General features: G+C 43.2%; 1 protein-coding gene across 8 annotated transcripts in view; it reads right to left on the reverse strand.

Annotated features, from left to right (window-relative positions):
- Positions 1 to 14,767, reverse strand: part of ARL15 (ARF like GTPase 15) — a 1,560,154-nt gene that overhangs the window by 966,250 nt on the left and 579,137 nt on the right. For 5 of the 8 annotated variants that reach the window (XM_085631276.1, XM_085631265.1, XM_085631269.1 and 2 more), the window contains one exon: positions 2,637 to 2,696. The exons of the other annotated variants lie outside the window; for them this stretch is intronic. In XM_085631276.1, the coding sequence (XP_085487402.1) occupies positions 2,637 to 2,696 (60 nt within the window). The remainder of the gene's footprint in view (positions 1 to 2,636; positions 2,697 to 14,767) is intronic. 8 annotated transcript variants of the gene reach the window in all.

A 14,767-nucleotide genomic window follows, 5' to 3' on the forward strand; every position in this document is an offset into this window, starting at 1 on the left:
GGCGCCCTGACAAACAGTCCAAGCTTACCGAGAACTAGCTTTGGAAAGTGCTGAATCTTACAATCTCCATTTGTCAGGAAAGGGACAACACAGGCAAACTTCTGTCAACCCACTAATGCTACGAAGTAGCTCCTAATCACAAGAAAGCTATATAAAACAAATAAGTAAGTAAATTCTAAAGAAGCAATCTGTGAAATCAATAAAAGTTTTAATTATTCCCAAAAATCCATTATAAGAATGGGCAGTACATTCCATGATGAACTGTTACTTAAAGTAGCCACTCATTTTCTCTGCACATTCTCCCGGAAAAAGGTTTTCAAACTCTTGACTGTGCTTACACTAAAAGTATTCAAAACCCAGTAACCCTACTACTTACATTCATGGTTTTAAGTGAGTCGGATCCGCCTCAGGCTTAAAACCTGGCAGCAGTTAAAAACAGTAATTACAAAGAGTTCCTATTGTGTGTTGTAATAATATCCTTAACTCTACAAAAACCAACACCAATTGGGTGTATAATAATTGTGAAAACTATTAGGGTAATGTAGTACTCCACCCCCAAGCATCAACACACAACATGCACACCATGGCCCTGGTGTCTCTGGTGCAGGTGTGCCGCAGCCTGGCGCTCTCTGCATGGCTGCAGTCGTCCGATCTGAGGTGGGTTTACTTTAAATTCCAAACTGACTGGATTTGTTTTTATGTTATTTTTTGAACATGTGCAGTGTTTTTATCAATGCAGTTCTTTCCAGTACACCTTGACCAGAAAGAGCAGTCCAGAGTTACTGTAGAAGTGACAACAGAGCCTCCTCACATATAATAAAGTTGTTCTGGTTTTGTTGCTAATATGAGCCCATCTTCCAAGTTTAAATACAATCCCTTCCAGAGTAGACCCCAAGACACATGCTTGTTTTACAAATACCATCTGTACTTTTAGTATATTTTGTATGGGCACGTGTACTTTGAACTTTCCTTCCACCGGTATGGCACGCAAAAACCGACAGACACCACTATCACTAGAATGCCTAGGTACCAAAGCCAACAAACACTGCCTACGTCCAATGGCTGTTGGCACAGAAGCACCAGTAGACACCACTTACATCTGGCAGCTGAGAGATACTGAACATATCAGCAGTCCTGCTGGCGAAAACACTACCAGCCACAACCCGGCAGCCACCACACACCCCGTGGCTCCTCCTCCAAGATTCCATTGTCAGATTCATCGCACAGCACATTGTAACTGCAGACGTTAGTCTGGGGTAAGTAAGTACCATGCATAATTTAGAGGTATTACTGCACAATGTCAGTGTGTGGCCTAATAAGTGATTGCCTTTTCCACAGCTGTGCCAGCCTGTGCTGCATGGCTGAATACTTATAAGGTCCTAAAAGCGAGACCGATTGCATTGCAAATGCTTGTTTTTGGGGTTGTTTTTCATCCGCCAGCGAGACCTGTTGTCCTCGCCCTTCCCCGAACACAGAGTGTTTTTTTATACCGTCCCGCTTTTATATTTAGCTGTGCACGGGGGAAGGGCGAGGACAACGGTTGACAAACAATCCCCAAAAGAAACAGGCTGTGTGTCTTATCCACTGACCCCAGGTCTCTCTCCTCATCCGCTCATTATGTTTGAGGCGGGCACTGGGATCCCAAAAATCAGCTTAACGTTAAAGAAACAGCTAATGATAAATGCGGGACGGTATGATAAAAAAAAAACAGTGTTCAGCTTGGAGCAGAGCACGCGACAGGGAACATGAACAGGCCTCGTTTCAATCATGCAGCAGGAGCAGCAGTGCAACCAGAGGGTCTTCGCATACAGCCCGTAGAAACAAAAGAAAAATAATAGTGCGCAGCAGCAGACTAAATGCACACAAGTGGAAGGCTACAAGTCCTTGGGCCGTTCTCCATGGGAGGGAACAAACAAGGAAACAGAGGGAAAAAAGGGAACAAATACCAACTTGAAAGCAAGGAGTTTTAAAGGGCACTGAAACAGACCAATGAGAAGCAGTGGGTGGGTTCTAAGCCCACAAACTGAATACACCATGCCTCGAAGAGACTTCGACCTGAAAAACAACTCCAACAACTGGAGCAATATAGTGGTGTAGTTTTTTTGGCTGCCTCATCTGAGCAGGATTGATTAAATATAGATTAGTCAATTTTGCATCACTAAATCTTCAAAAACAGTGTGGCCTGGGGAATAATGCCCCTCGACCCTCCCTTTCTGATGAGCATGACCTTTGGTGCTCAGCGCCAGCCAAATCGCTTGACGGCAAGTTGTTGCTTGCTCAAGGCCATGCGTAAAACCATTGGCAAAGCCAATGGCTCTCATAGGTGAGACCTATTGGCTTTTCTTAAATTCATGTTAACAGTTGTAGATACAACATGTTCATCTCAATGTGTGCGATCTTGTAGCAGAAATGCTTATCAGTGGCCCAAAAATCCTGACGTTAATTAAACAGTCTGATATGTTCTGCACTATTTAATAAATAGACACCATTCAACACACTAAGCACATATGCAGATCAACACTACATTTGGGAAACATTAAACTACTGAGGCGATTAAATGTAACATATTAAGCAAAGTATTTCAAGATACAAAACAAGTAATCCAAATGAAATCTAAAGAAAAATGCTTATTTTACCTCCAAGTTCTTTTACATTCAAGATGGCATTTTGGAATGGTACAGCTTTAATGCTAAAACCTTGAAAATAGAATTCAAATGTACAGTATTAGAAATTAGGCTGTAAAAAACGAATACACATGTACTGTAGAATATACTCTATACATGATATCTCTAGTGCAGTTAGAAAACAACAGATGTATTATCTGCATCTATAAATACGAAGGTAGGACTACAACTCAGTCTCTACAGACAGAATGTATTATTATATTGAGGATGACATAGCCATTCTATTAAATAGTTTACTTACTTTCACTTAACTTTAAAGTAGACATTCAGGTAGGATGTAGAACCCAGTGTCTGTACAGGCCTGACAACATACTAATAATATATTTTGTAGTGCTAAATGGCATATTTTGTCTTTTCTAAACATTATACAAACAGGTGTTGATATTACCCACTTTCTTCTATAGTACTCAATTGATCCCCCTCAGAAAGATCAACGCTTACATAGGCTCTGAAAAGGTTAAAACTCTTGACCAGAGGGTCACCCACAGGTGTCAGAAGCGAACACTATATTCACACATTCTTTCTTCCAGCTATCACATCAGGGGTGGCATTGCAGCATAACTGATGTAGATAATGACGTACAGTTGCATTGCAAGAAAGGCTTCTTGAGTAACAGTGTTCTGGTAAAAGGACACTGGTGCCTTTCACATGCAGGAAAATTCAAGGGAACACATCATACCAGAAACTGTTATGGTATACCTTAAAGACACATTAGAAATCAGAGTATGTTAGAAGAATTATGTGCTGGGCAGATTCAACTAAGGAACTGTTAATGGAGATTACTCAATATATTACTCTTAAGAATTCATCCTTCAGAGGATGGTTCAAGGAGTTAGAACATTGTGTACCCCCACATCTAAATATAATTAACGATCATATTCTTTCCCACCTGCCATGCAAACTGGATGAAGCAACAGGAAGATCACCCAAGACGACTGATCCAGTCCTAATCTCAAAAACGTTCTGATGGCTCCCTACTTCTCTGGCAGCAAGACCTAGCATCAGCAGGACATAACCAACAATCTACCAAAACCCTACCCAGAGAGGACAATACGTATCTGTCTATGCTCTATTCAATGTAAAGTCACTCAGAAGAAACAGGAATCAGGTCTAGGACATCTAGTAGACGTCAGACCAGACCTTTTTCTCAACGCAGAAACCAAGCTAGGTGACAATGCAGCACCCATACAACATTATAATGCAATCTGTCTTTCTCAACTTTTTTTCCCTCTTCTATCTGCCAATAGCAAACATCCGTTCTTTGCAGATGGTCTCCTGAACTCAACAGCACACATTATATTGGACTATCCAAAACACTGATATTGTGAGATTACAACATCTGGTTTGATAAACCAAACCTATGACAGCCCTTATGCCTACTATCTAACAATGAAGAAATTATACTTTCACCAATTGGTCACAACAATTAGGAGGGGATGTCCCTTTCACACCCCCTCCTAATTGCGCTTACAAAATTATCACAAATATCGTTTTATGATTCAGAAAGGCTTTTCCATATTGCAAAATTGGGTCATTAAATATTTTTTTTAAAAACATTTTAGGATCACAAACCCTGTGACTTTGTGAATTGTAGGCTTTTCAAAAGCAAAAGACATTTGTAAATCTGACCTTAAATGCCCAACCAAAAAGTGATTCAACTACCTCAACAAGTCTAAAACACTTTCAGGAACTCTACAACGCCATAGTGAAATATTTCACAGAAAAAGCTGTGCTGTTCAACCTACTAATGGTAACTTAGAATACCAAGCTAATGAAAGGCATAAACATGGCAGGCTCGCCAGATAACCTTGCTATTCAAGCATCTTTAAATCCATACTCTTAAACCATGAAAGTGAGACATCTGCCAAATATTGACTGAAGGAAAAAACCTACGGGGGATCATGGATTCGAAACTTACACTTCAATATCAAGTCATAAAAGTGTCAAAGCTCTTTCTAAACAGTTATAACCCTACTGTTCATCTTTTCCACTAGCAGCTGGTATCAGGGAAGAGTGGTGGGGTGTTGGGGGTCAGGGTAAATGGACAACAATATAAAAATAAAAGGACTTACTTGTTGCCCTCTGCATCGGCACTGTTCTGCTCCTCACTGCAGCACAGGCTCTTAGTAACCCCTGCAGCCAATCCAGACGCTGCTCTCATGCATGACAACAGTGTCAGGATTGGCCTGAGCTACATGGATTTGCACTCCCAGAGAGACTGTGAGCCTGTGCCTAATATCTCTAACCTGGCAATGAAGCTTGGGTAGGAGACAAGTCAGTGAGCATGTCGGTTTGGCCGACCTAAGATGGCTGGCCAAACAGACATGCGCACTGATAGCAGTGCCCACCCCTCCCCCTCGCGACTGCCCCTGCGATGGCCCCGCCCCCAAGACTCAGCCCGGCCATTAGAACTTTAAAAATGAAACGATTATAAACCTGTTTTATTTTTTAAGTTTTGAGGCTGAAGGCGGGGGTGCAACACTCCTCCGCCATGGCGGAGGAGCCGCCACTGTCTTTCCATTCCTTGACCTCTCATACAGGGTGCAAATATCAGTAGCCCAGGCAATGTCAAGAAAACAATGAAAATGTTCACTGCATTGGACTCATCAGTAAAGTAATTGGCAAGCTAAAATGAATCCAGAACGAGGTGGTCAGACAAGTCCCAAACCAAAATAGATGGGATCACGTTACCCCTGCTATCATGGCATTACATTGGCTATCAGTTCCAAGGAGCATTTCCTTCAAAGCCTACAGCATTACACATCGGGTGGTCCACTTGTAACCAAATTAACTAAGATTATTTGGAAGAGAAATAAAGACCTGTTTTTCACAAACATAAGACTCAAGTGACTAGGATTACTCCAGTCGGTTTTTACATGCTATCTATCCTCACAATCCTTCCACTTATCAAGTATTGCTTAGGACATTTTAACATGCCAATGTGTCAAGTCTGAAGTATTACCTCCGGGCCTTATGTACAAGGCCAAAACTCCCCATAAACAGATGGCATTTCAACCAGAACCCCTTTCCATCCATGCAGTATAAAAGAAGTAACCATTAATTGACCATATGGAAAGCGCTTTGGGTCCTCGATAAGAGGTAGGAAAGCACAACATACATGATAGAATAATAATAATAATAATATAAGGATTTATATAGCGCAGAGAGAAAACAAAAACTGTAACCCTACGGGTATCCAGGCGCTCTGACCAGACAAGATGTTTTATCGCACGAGAGGACAAGTCGGAGACTTTACGCTGCTGGGAACAACCAGGTTTTGAGGCTCCTTCTAAATTCTATCAAAGACTGCGTTTGTCTGAGAGCTGGTGGGAGCTCGTTCCAGCTTTGAGCTCCAACCACCCTGAATGCCCTCCCTCCTAGTCTTGCCCGTTTAAAACTGGGCTGTACCAGCAGGTTGGCCTTGGATGACCGCAGCTGCCTTACCGGGGAATACCAGGCAAATCTTTCCTGGAGTGGGATCGGGCCTAGTCCATGGATTGCCTTGTGCACCAGGCACAGAGATTTAAAACGGACTCTTTCTTTAACGGGTAACCAATGTAGATCTCTGAGTGCCTGAGTGGAGGAAGAGTCAAACTTACGACCAAGTGCCAACTTGGCAGCAGCTGACTGAACTCTCTGTAGCCCCTGCAGAATGTATTGGGGGGCTCCGAGATACAGAGAGTTACAGTAATCCAGCCTGCTGAGGATAATGCTTCTAACAACCGTGTTACGAGAATCTGCAGGCAGCAATGGGAGGACACGGCGTAGAAGTCGCAGTAGACCAAAGCAGGTACTGGAAGTTTTGCTAGCCTGTGAAGCCAGCTGAAGGTTGTTATCGAACAAAACCCCCAGGTTCCGTACAGTGCTAACTGGCGTCAGTGGAGCTGAATCCGGGGCGATTCTGAAGTCCACCGGAGGATGTTGAATCAGTTTTGTTGGTGCATAAAGCAACAGTTCTGTTTTGTCTCCGTTGAACTGCAGACAATTTCTCCGTAGCCAGTCCGTAGTCTGCCTCATGCAATTTTGGAACTGCTCCAGAGAGACTGCCTGTTTGCCTTCCAAGGAAAAGGCCAGTTGGGTGTCGTCAGCATAATTGATCAGCTCCACCCCAAACGCTTTAATGATGGAAAATAGCGGTTGTAAGTATATATTAAATAGGATGGGGCTGATACTAGAGCCCTGTGGAACTCCAAAGTCCACTGGTGTTGTCTCTGAGATGAAGGAACCCATGGTCACCCTTTGGTGTCTTCCCGTTAGATAAGAGCGCAGCCACTGTAGTGCTTGGCCCCCAACCCCAACCTCCGTCAGCCGTCGCAGCAGTGTTTCATGACTCACGGTATCGAATGCGGCTGACAGATCTAGGAGCACCAAAACAGCGGTGCTCCCTGTGTCAGCCCGCATCCGCAACGTGTCCAGCATGGTGACTAATGCGGACTCGGTTCCGTGGCAAGGGCGGAAGCCGAACTGGTCCCTGTCCAGCAAACGGTTAGCCTCTAGATAACTCGAGAGGGATCTGCTCACCGCCTTCTCCAAGATTTTAATAGGGAACGGGAGGAGTGATATTGGCCGGAAGCTGGCAGGGACGGTTGGGTCCAGGGTTGATTTTTTGATTAGAGGGGAGACCAAGGCCAGTTTCCAACTATCCGGGACCATGCCCTCTGCCAACGACTGATTACAGATCTGGCGCAGCCAGGGGAAGGTCGAGTGACCCCAAAGCTTCCAAACCTTCTGGGGCAGTGGGTCGAGGGGGGAACCTGACGAGATGCTGTGTGCCGTCTTGATAAATGACTCATCTGAGAAAGATGGAAAAAGGGTTAGAGAACAATCACCACTTGGCTTCTCGTGGTGCGTTCCTTTCCCAGAGGCATCAGCTACTCTATCAGAGACCCCGAAGAGGTCCGTGATCTTCTTCACCTTGTCCTTAAAGTAGGTAGCAATATCATCGCATAACCTCTTGGAGGGTACTACTTTATTTTCGAGGCAGCTAGGGGCCGATAGGGAGTTCACTATTCTAAACAGTTCCCTTGCTCCATTTGGGGCAGACGCTATAGAGTCAGCGTAGAAGCTCGCTTTGCGATCCAGGATAAGTTGCTTGTATCTACTCTGTGCGGATTTCAGCGCCGCTTTATCCCTGGCAAGAAGCCCCTTCCTCCATTTCCTTTCAATCTGCCTACAGAGCTGTTTTAACTGTCGCAGGTCATCATCGTACCAAGGCGCTGATGGTCTGCTCCTGACTCTAATCCTCTTCTTCGGGATTAAAAAGTCCAGTTCGTTAGTTATAAACTTATGGTAGGCATTGTAATTATCCTCCACTGATCTGGAGGTTAGGAAAAGACTAGCTGTGGGGAGAGTCAACCGTGATCCGGTTTTGGCCAATCTGACCCAGTTTCTACCCTCTCTGTATGTTGCCGTGGTTTCGGATTGGCAAGAGGTAGCTGGTAGCAGTATCTTAAACTGAATACAAAAATGGTCTGTCCAAATAAGCGGGTGAGCGCCTAAAAGTTCGACCTCCGTCTTATTTGCGAACAACAGATCCAGTATGTGGCCTTTTTGGTGGGTGGGAGATGTAACTAGCTGGTGGAGGCCAAGGCCAAGACAGGTAGCCGTTAGATCCCTCAACTGGTTCTTTGTGCTTGCGTCCTCCCGCCAGTTAAAGTCACCTAGGACAACCATCTTAGAATGTGTGAGTGCAAGGTTGATGATTATATTCAAAAGAGGTTGCGTTGGAGTGTGCAGCCCCGGTGGACGATAACAGAGCAGGCCTGTAAGTAAGTTCCCTCTGTCGCCTTGTAGTGAAAAGGCCATGACTTCGATCCCCTCAATCGCCTCCGTATGTAACAGGCTCGGGTGCAAATTCTCCCTATAGATTAGTCCCACCCCTCCTCCCTTACCGCCCTGTCTGGGTTTATGTATAAACTTAAAACCCTCTGGACAGGCGGAGCCAATCTCCACAGCTGCATCTGCTCTAGCCCATGTTTCTGTGAGGAAGAGCGCATCCAACCGCAGATCTTCTAGTAGCAGTGCAGTTTCAGTGTGATGCTTAACTAACGATCTGCAGTTCAGCAGAGCACATTTGAGTGTGCCTGGCTCTTTCAGAGGTCTCTTGCCTGCTCTAGGTACTGAATTGCAGGGTTGCATAGCACCCTTGCTCTGAGTGGGTACAGTGGGGGCCATCCTACCTCCTATATCCAGGAGCTGTAGTCTGGTGTACCGGCGGCGTCCCTCAACGTCGCTGGCAGGAGCTTGAGCCATCCTATGCTCGTCCGGCGCGCGGACGGGCGCAGACCGGCTTGCCTCTGGCGCGCCTCCGGCGCGCCAATGGCGCGCCCGCTGCGCGCGCGCGATGCGCGCTAGCATTTGGCCTCTTTTATGTCTTGCCCCCTTGTAGACCCGGTGCCCCTGGTAATATGGCGCCTGGCTTCGACCTTCCTGCCTATTCCAAGATGGCGCTTGACAAGCTGCAAAACGCGATGTAAGGCAAGGGGGGTCCCGCTCAAGCAGCAGGTGAGAGAGTAATTTTTATAGTGCAAGTATGCGGATGTGCAGAAGTAAAAACCACTTTTTTAAAACACACAATTAAAGAGTTAAAATCGGGATCAATCCTCTGTCCAAACCCCGAGTGAACTCTGTGCAAATAGCAATAGTTAGCAGCAAAACGATATTCTTTTTAAAAGGACTAAGCAATAGCTGCCCCCGAGCGGCCTCTCGGCTACTCAGCAGAGTATGTCTTCGTCAGGTAGGCCTGCGCGCTAGCATTTGGCCTCTTTTATGTCCTGCCCCCTTGTAGACCCGGTGCCCCTGGTAATATGGCGCCTGGCTTCGACCTTCCTGCCTATTCCAAGATGGCGCTTGACAAGCTGCAAATCGCGATGTAAGGCAAGGGGGGTCCCGCTCAAGCAGCAGGTGAGAGAGTAATTTTTATAGTGCAAGTATGCGGATGTGCAGAAGTAAAAACCACTTTTTTAAAACACACAATTAAAGAGTTAAAATCGGGATCAATCCTCTGTCCAAACCCCGAGTGAACTCTGTGCACATAGCAATAGTTAGCAGCAAAACGATATTCTTTTTAAAAGGACTAAGCAATAGCTGCCCCCGAGCGGCCTCTCGGCTACTCAGCAGAGTATGTCTTCGTCAGGTAGGCCTGCGCGCTAGCATTTGGCCTCTTTTATGTCCTGCCCCCTTGTAGACCCGGTGCCCCTGGTAATATGGCGCCTGGCTTCGACCTTCCTGCCTATTCCAAAATGGCGCTTGACAAGCTGCAAATCGCGATGTAAGGCAAGGGGGGTCCCGCTCAAGCAGCAGGTGAGAGAGTAATTTTTATAGTGCAAGTATGCGGATGTGCAGAAGTAAAAACCACTTTTTTAAAACACACAATTAAAGAGTTAAAATCGGGATCAATCCTCTGTCCAAACCCCGAGTGAACTCTGTGCAAATAGCAATAGTTAGCAGCAAAACGATATTCTTTTTAAAAGGACTAAGCAATAGCTGCCCCCGAGCGGCCTCTCGGCTACTCAGCAGAGTATGTCTTCGTCAGGTAGAATATGATGCTTGTCTACAAAAGGGAAAGACAAGTAACAGAAGGGTCAGGACAAGAGAGTGAGTATATTCTTTCAATAGATGAACACTAAGTAAAAGCATAGAAATTCTAAGTGGGGAATAATCCTTTATTAAAATAGCACTGAGAAAGTATAAAACTTGTTTGAGCAAAAAAGTGCTATCAATAGAATTCTTCCGATTTAAGGAAGAAGCAGGCAATCAGGATTAAGGGCTCTCAGGCTTTTTAGAGGTCATTTGTGATGGAAGTTGGTACGTAGTAAAATACTAGATGCAAATATCTGTAATGCAAAGGATAAATAATTTTGATAACCTATGTAATGTCAATAAAGTTAACTAACGTGCATATTTCACTGGGCTGAAAGAAGAGAGCATAGCAAACTGGATAACCCGTGAGCACTTCAACTCATTCGAGTCTCAGGGTTGAAAGTCAGGTCACTGTAATTGTAATGATAGACCCCACATAGAGGGCAAGGTCACTAATGCTAGTCCTTAGAGAGGTATACATGAGATACTAGAATCAGTAGTCCTGATGTGGATGTGAAACTCTCAGTATATGAAAAGGGGGCAAGCATTAACTCTGCTTCTTACGGTCTTTATCAATAAACATAAGAAGGAAAGTGTCTGTATAATGTACTTCATCATTTGGGTTAAAATGATAGGAATTCTACCCCATCACCAAGCTAAGTTATGGCTTCAAAAGGTATCTGAACCATTGGTATGCACTGTTGGGATATGCCAGGGTACCTGCAGAAAAGTGTTAAGAGAGTGGAATGTATGTTTCCTTGGTTTTAAAGAAGAACTTTTGCACCACGTTGAATACAATGGAAGGTCTCTGGTGCAAGCTAGCATCTTATGGATTTAATTCTTAGGTTTGGTCAACCCAGTTCGTGTACACAGTGACACCTGGAACCATAACATGCTCAATAGTTCTGAACTAAAGAGGTCAAGGCATTTCCAAATATAAAAGGTCTAAGGGAAGGATGGGTTTTGGATCCATGTTTTTTAACTTCTACTTTACTAATCTTCAAAGCTTTGAGCATAGGTAGGCCTGACAAATCTACTTGCCCACTTGCTATTGCGAGTAGGATTTTATCAGGGCGAGCTATATTTGCTGCTTATTCGTACCTTTTGGTGAGCTGACAAGGACAGGTGTTCTGTTCACTTACAAAGTGAAGGAGCACGAAAGAAGCCTTTAAATCTCGTTTTTATCTTGGCACAATTATTCTGTGTTCAGAGACGGAGGTCAAACGTCAGCTTACATCTACATTTACTTTTCTTTCTCTGACTGCAAAGTTCAAGGATTGTGTAAGGGAACTGTCTAACAAACGTCCTGTAGAAAAAGTGTGAAATGAAAGGCTATAGGATGTCATGTTTTATTCTAACACACATTTAAATAGCTAAAAAGTGAGCAAACATTTCAAAATACTTTTTAGTAGTTATGAAAACCATTGTTTTGTAATACTGTGTGGTGAAAAATAAACATTTTAATACGATGAAAACAAATCAAAACACTCTAAATGGTGATGTGCAAATGATAAATATGTTTGCTGAAACCCCATTTCCACAGATTATTGTTTATGTGCTATATCATTTTATAAACAAAACTGTAGGTCATAATCAGTACTGGTTCCAGGAATTTGCTTCATAAAAACATCACAAAGACTAGCAGGTAACAGAATATAATTAATTTACTTTTTAATCTGCTCCACCTTTGTCTTAGCAGGCCCAAATCCTTAAAATGAATCCAAAGAAAGAACAAGTAATAAGGGTTCTAATTAGGAGTTGCTGATAGTCCCGCCACCTACTTACAAAGAGTGGCACCAATGGTCCTCAATTGGATAGTAAGGGTGGTGAATGTTAAAACTTTTCTGAACATGGCTACAAGTAAGCATTGGGGTTCTCCAATGGCATCTTGATGGAGAATTCTCAATTAGGGCTGGGAATAAACTGGAAATGCCTCTTTTCTGAAGTTTCATGAAAAATATTTGCACAGTTCTTCAGGCAGAGTGGCATGGGCATCATCAAAAGGTGTGGCTTACAACCATACACTCTTGGAGGTAGCTAGGCAGTTCTTCTCAGAAGGTTTAGAGTTGAACAATAATGAAGAAGATATACTTGCAATGAGTTCATTAATGTCCAATTGAGCCCCTATATTCTGGACTATGAAGAGTAACTATAATATTTATTAACTATTGTTTATAAATCATAGTATTGCGGGTCTGTCAGCTTAGTGGACTAATGTGTCCGCTGTAGGGGTCTGTGTTCGATCTCATTGCCACAGGTTCAAATCCCAGCAGGCCCATTTAGCCTTTCATCCTTCTGAGGTCGATAATATGAGTACCATTGTTACTAGAATATGAATTTACCTAGCAAAAACAAAAGACAAGAGGTGTTTGGCAAAACAGGAACAGTTTGTTTAATTAAACAATGCAGCCTGGAGTACAGAAGCAGGTCTGAGGACAATCTCAAAGTACAATCAATCTGAGTGAGTTTTTACACAGTTTTGGGTATCATAAAAATACTTCTGGCAATCCTTGTTTAGTAAAAAATTGCGAGCCTTGTCTGTGGAATTATAACTAAGCATGCAGGTGGGCCTCAACTTTGCGTGGCCACAATGTGGGCCACTGGGTAATTTGTCCAGATGTCCGGCATGAGGTGCTCGTGATCACTGCGTGTACTGTGTCTGCTGTGTCCTAATTGGATATGTGTCCTTAACTTTGTGTGGCATCTGACTTTATGGTGATTTGGGAATATGCACACCCCATCGGCCATGTGTGCTTTATTGGGGCCAAGTTTCCTGGACCATTGTGGTGTCGCTGCGCTTATCTGTAGGATGGACCTGAGTTTCCTGTTCACACATGTGTCTGCTGGCTACGTGCCACCCCACCTGTGTTATCATCACCATCAGTTACCGCAGGCTTAGCTTGCAGAGCCTGCCTGACCACGTATTTCTAAATCGGGTTGATGGGAGAGTTCATGACGGGTGAATGTGATAATACTGATGTGATTTTGTTGGTATATGCGAGTGTATCATTATCAGCATTGGCATCGATTTTATCTATTTGAAATTTCAACTATATTATCAAACCCATACTTTATGACAGTCACATTATTGGGGACATGCTGTTCTTCAGTTTTGACTAATACTACTTTCCTAGTTACTTGCATTCTAGCTAATTTGAGGACTGTGTTTTTACAGCAGGAAACCACAAACGAACAATACAAATAGAGCCAGACAAACCAGTTCAAATGCCATCCCTGCTCAGGGGGCACCTCCTTCCTCATGCATGTCTCTTTGTAAATGGTGCAATGCTTGGATGGCAAGAGTCAGAGTCCCATTATCCAGGTCATTATCTGGGCTAAGCATGTAGCAGGACACACTGATCCTGGCACACACCCCTCCATCCATTGCGGTCATTAGGTCGAACACAAATCGATGTTGCATTACCATAAGGCGGATGGCTCTTAGTTCTTTCTTGATCGACCTTGAGGCCTGGCTCAGTGCTATTTATCCTCTTGAGTATCTCCCATCTGGTTATCTGTAAGCAGCCGGCGTTCACAGTGCAGACAAAAGCGAAGAAGGGTATGGACCCCCCTGCATTGACTTGTGTGTCAGAAAACAGTCTAAATTCTACCGGAATGTCCTTGTACTGAAGCCATTGAGAATAAAATTCCTAGGCAATATACTATCTTTCACAATGGAACAAATTTGATACCAGAAAAGAGTTCAATGTGACTAACAGGTATAATGTAATTAATTATTTTCAATTATAAAAACAAACTTGACATTAAAATACAATGAGTAATTGTTTAAAAAGACCTCAATTTGATGACATTGCATAATCAGTGTTGCAATACAATTTGACATAAAATTACAATACAATATAAAAAACCAAGGTGGCAGAAAATTAATCTTCGACGCGCGTTTCGGCGCCGTGAGCGCCTTTGTCAGGAATTGCCATAGGTAACCTAAAAATAAAAAATGCACTTAGAACTCATTTTCTTGTTTTTAACAATTCTATTTCTTATTTCACAATGTGGTTACATCCTGCCTATGATATACTTGCATTGATAAATCACTCATGTAAATAGATTAAAACATACAGTGCACCCATGTATTAATGAAGAGAAGAATAGAAAAATAGAATAGATAGAAATACATAAAATAGAATAAATACTTTCCTCCTAATCTATACAGGAGACGTTAACTACTGTACAGTGCCAAAAACTGTGTATCTTCATACATCTAATGGCTTACTTGTCACTATTTTGGGCGATGTGGTATTCTTAATTGCAAAGATAAACACCAGGATATTGGTGAATTGTCACTCTGTAATGGTCAAAATATATAATTAGGACACAGTTTATATCTTTATTTCCTAACTAATATTGATGTAACATAGATATATTAATGGACCTACTTCATATGAAGTAAAGTCGTCACTAATTTTCTTTGGGTTGGAAGGATATACTGTGAACGGTTTCTTTATTTAGAATACGATCTAAAAAAGCACAACATCGAAAAC

Source organism: Triturus cristatus, chromosome 2_1 (genome assembly GCF_964204655.1).
Source record: "Triturus cristatus chromosome 2_1, aTriCri1.1, whole genome shotgun sequence".
Lineage (NCBI taxonomy): Eukaryota > Metazoa > Chordata > Amphibia > Caudata > Salamandridae > Triturus > Triturus cristatus.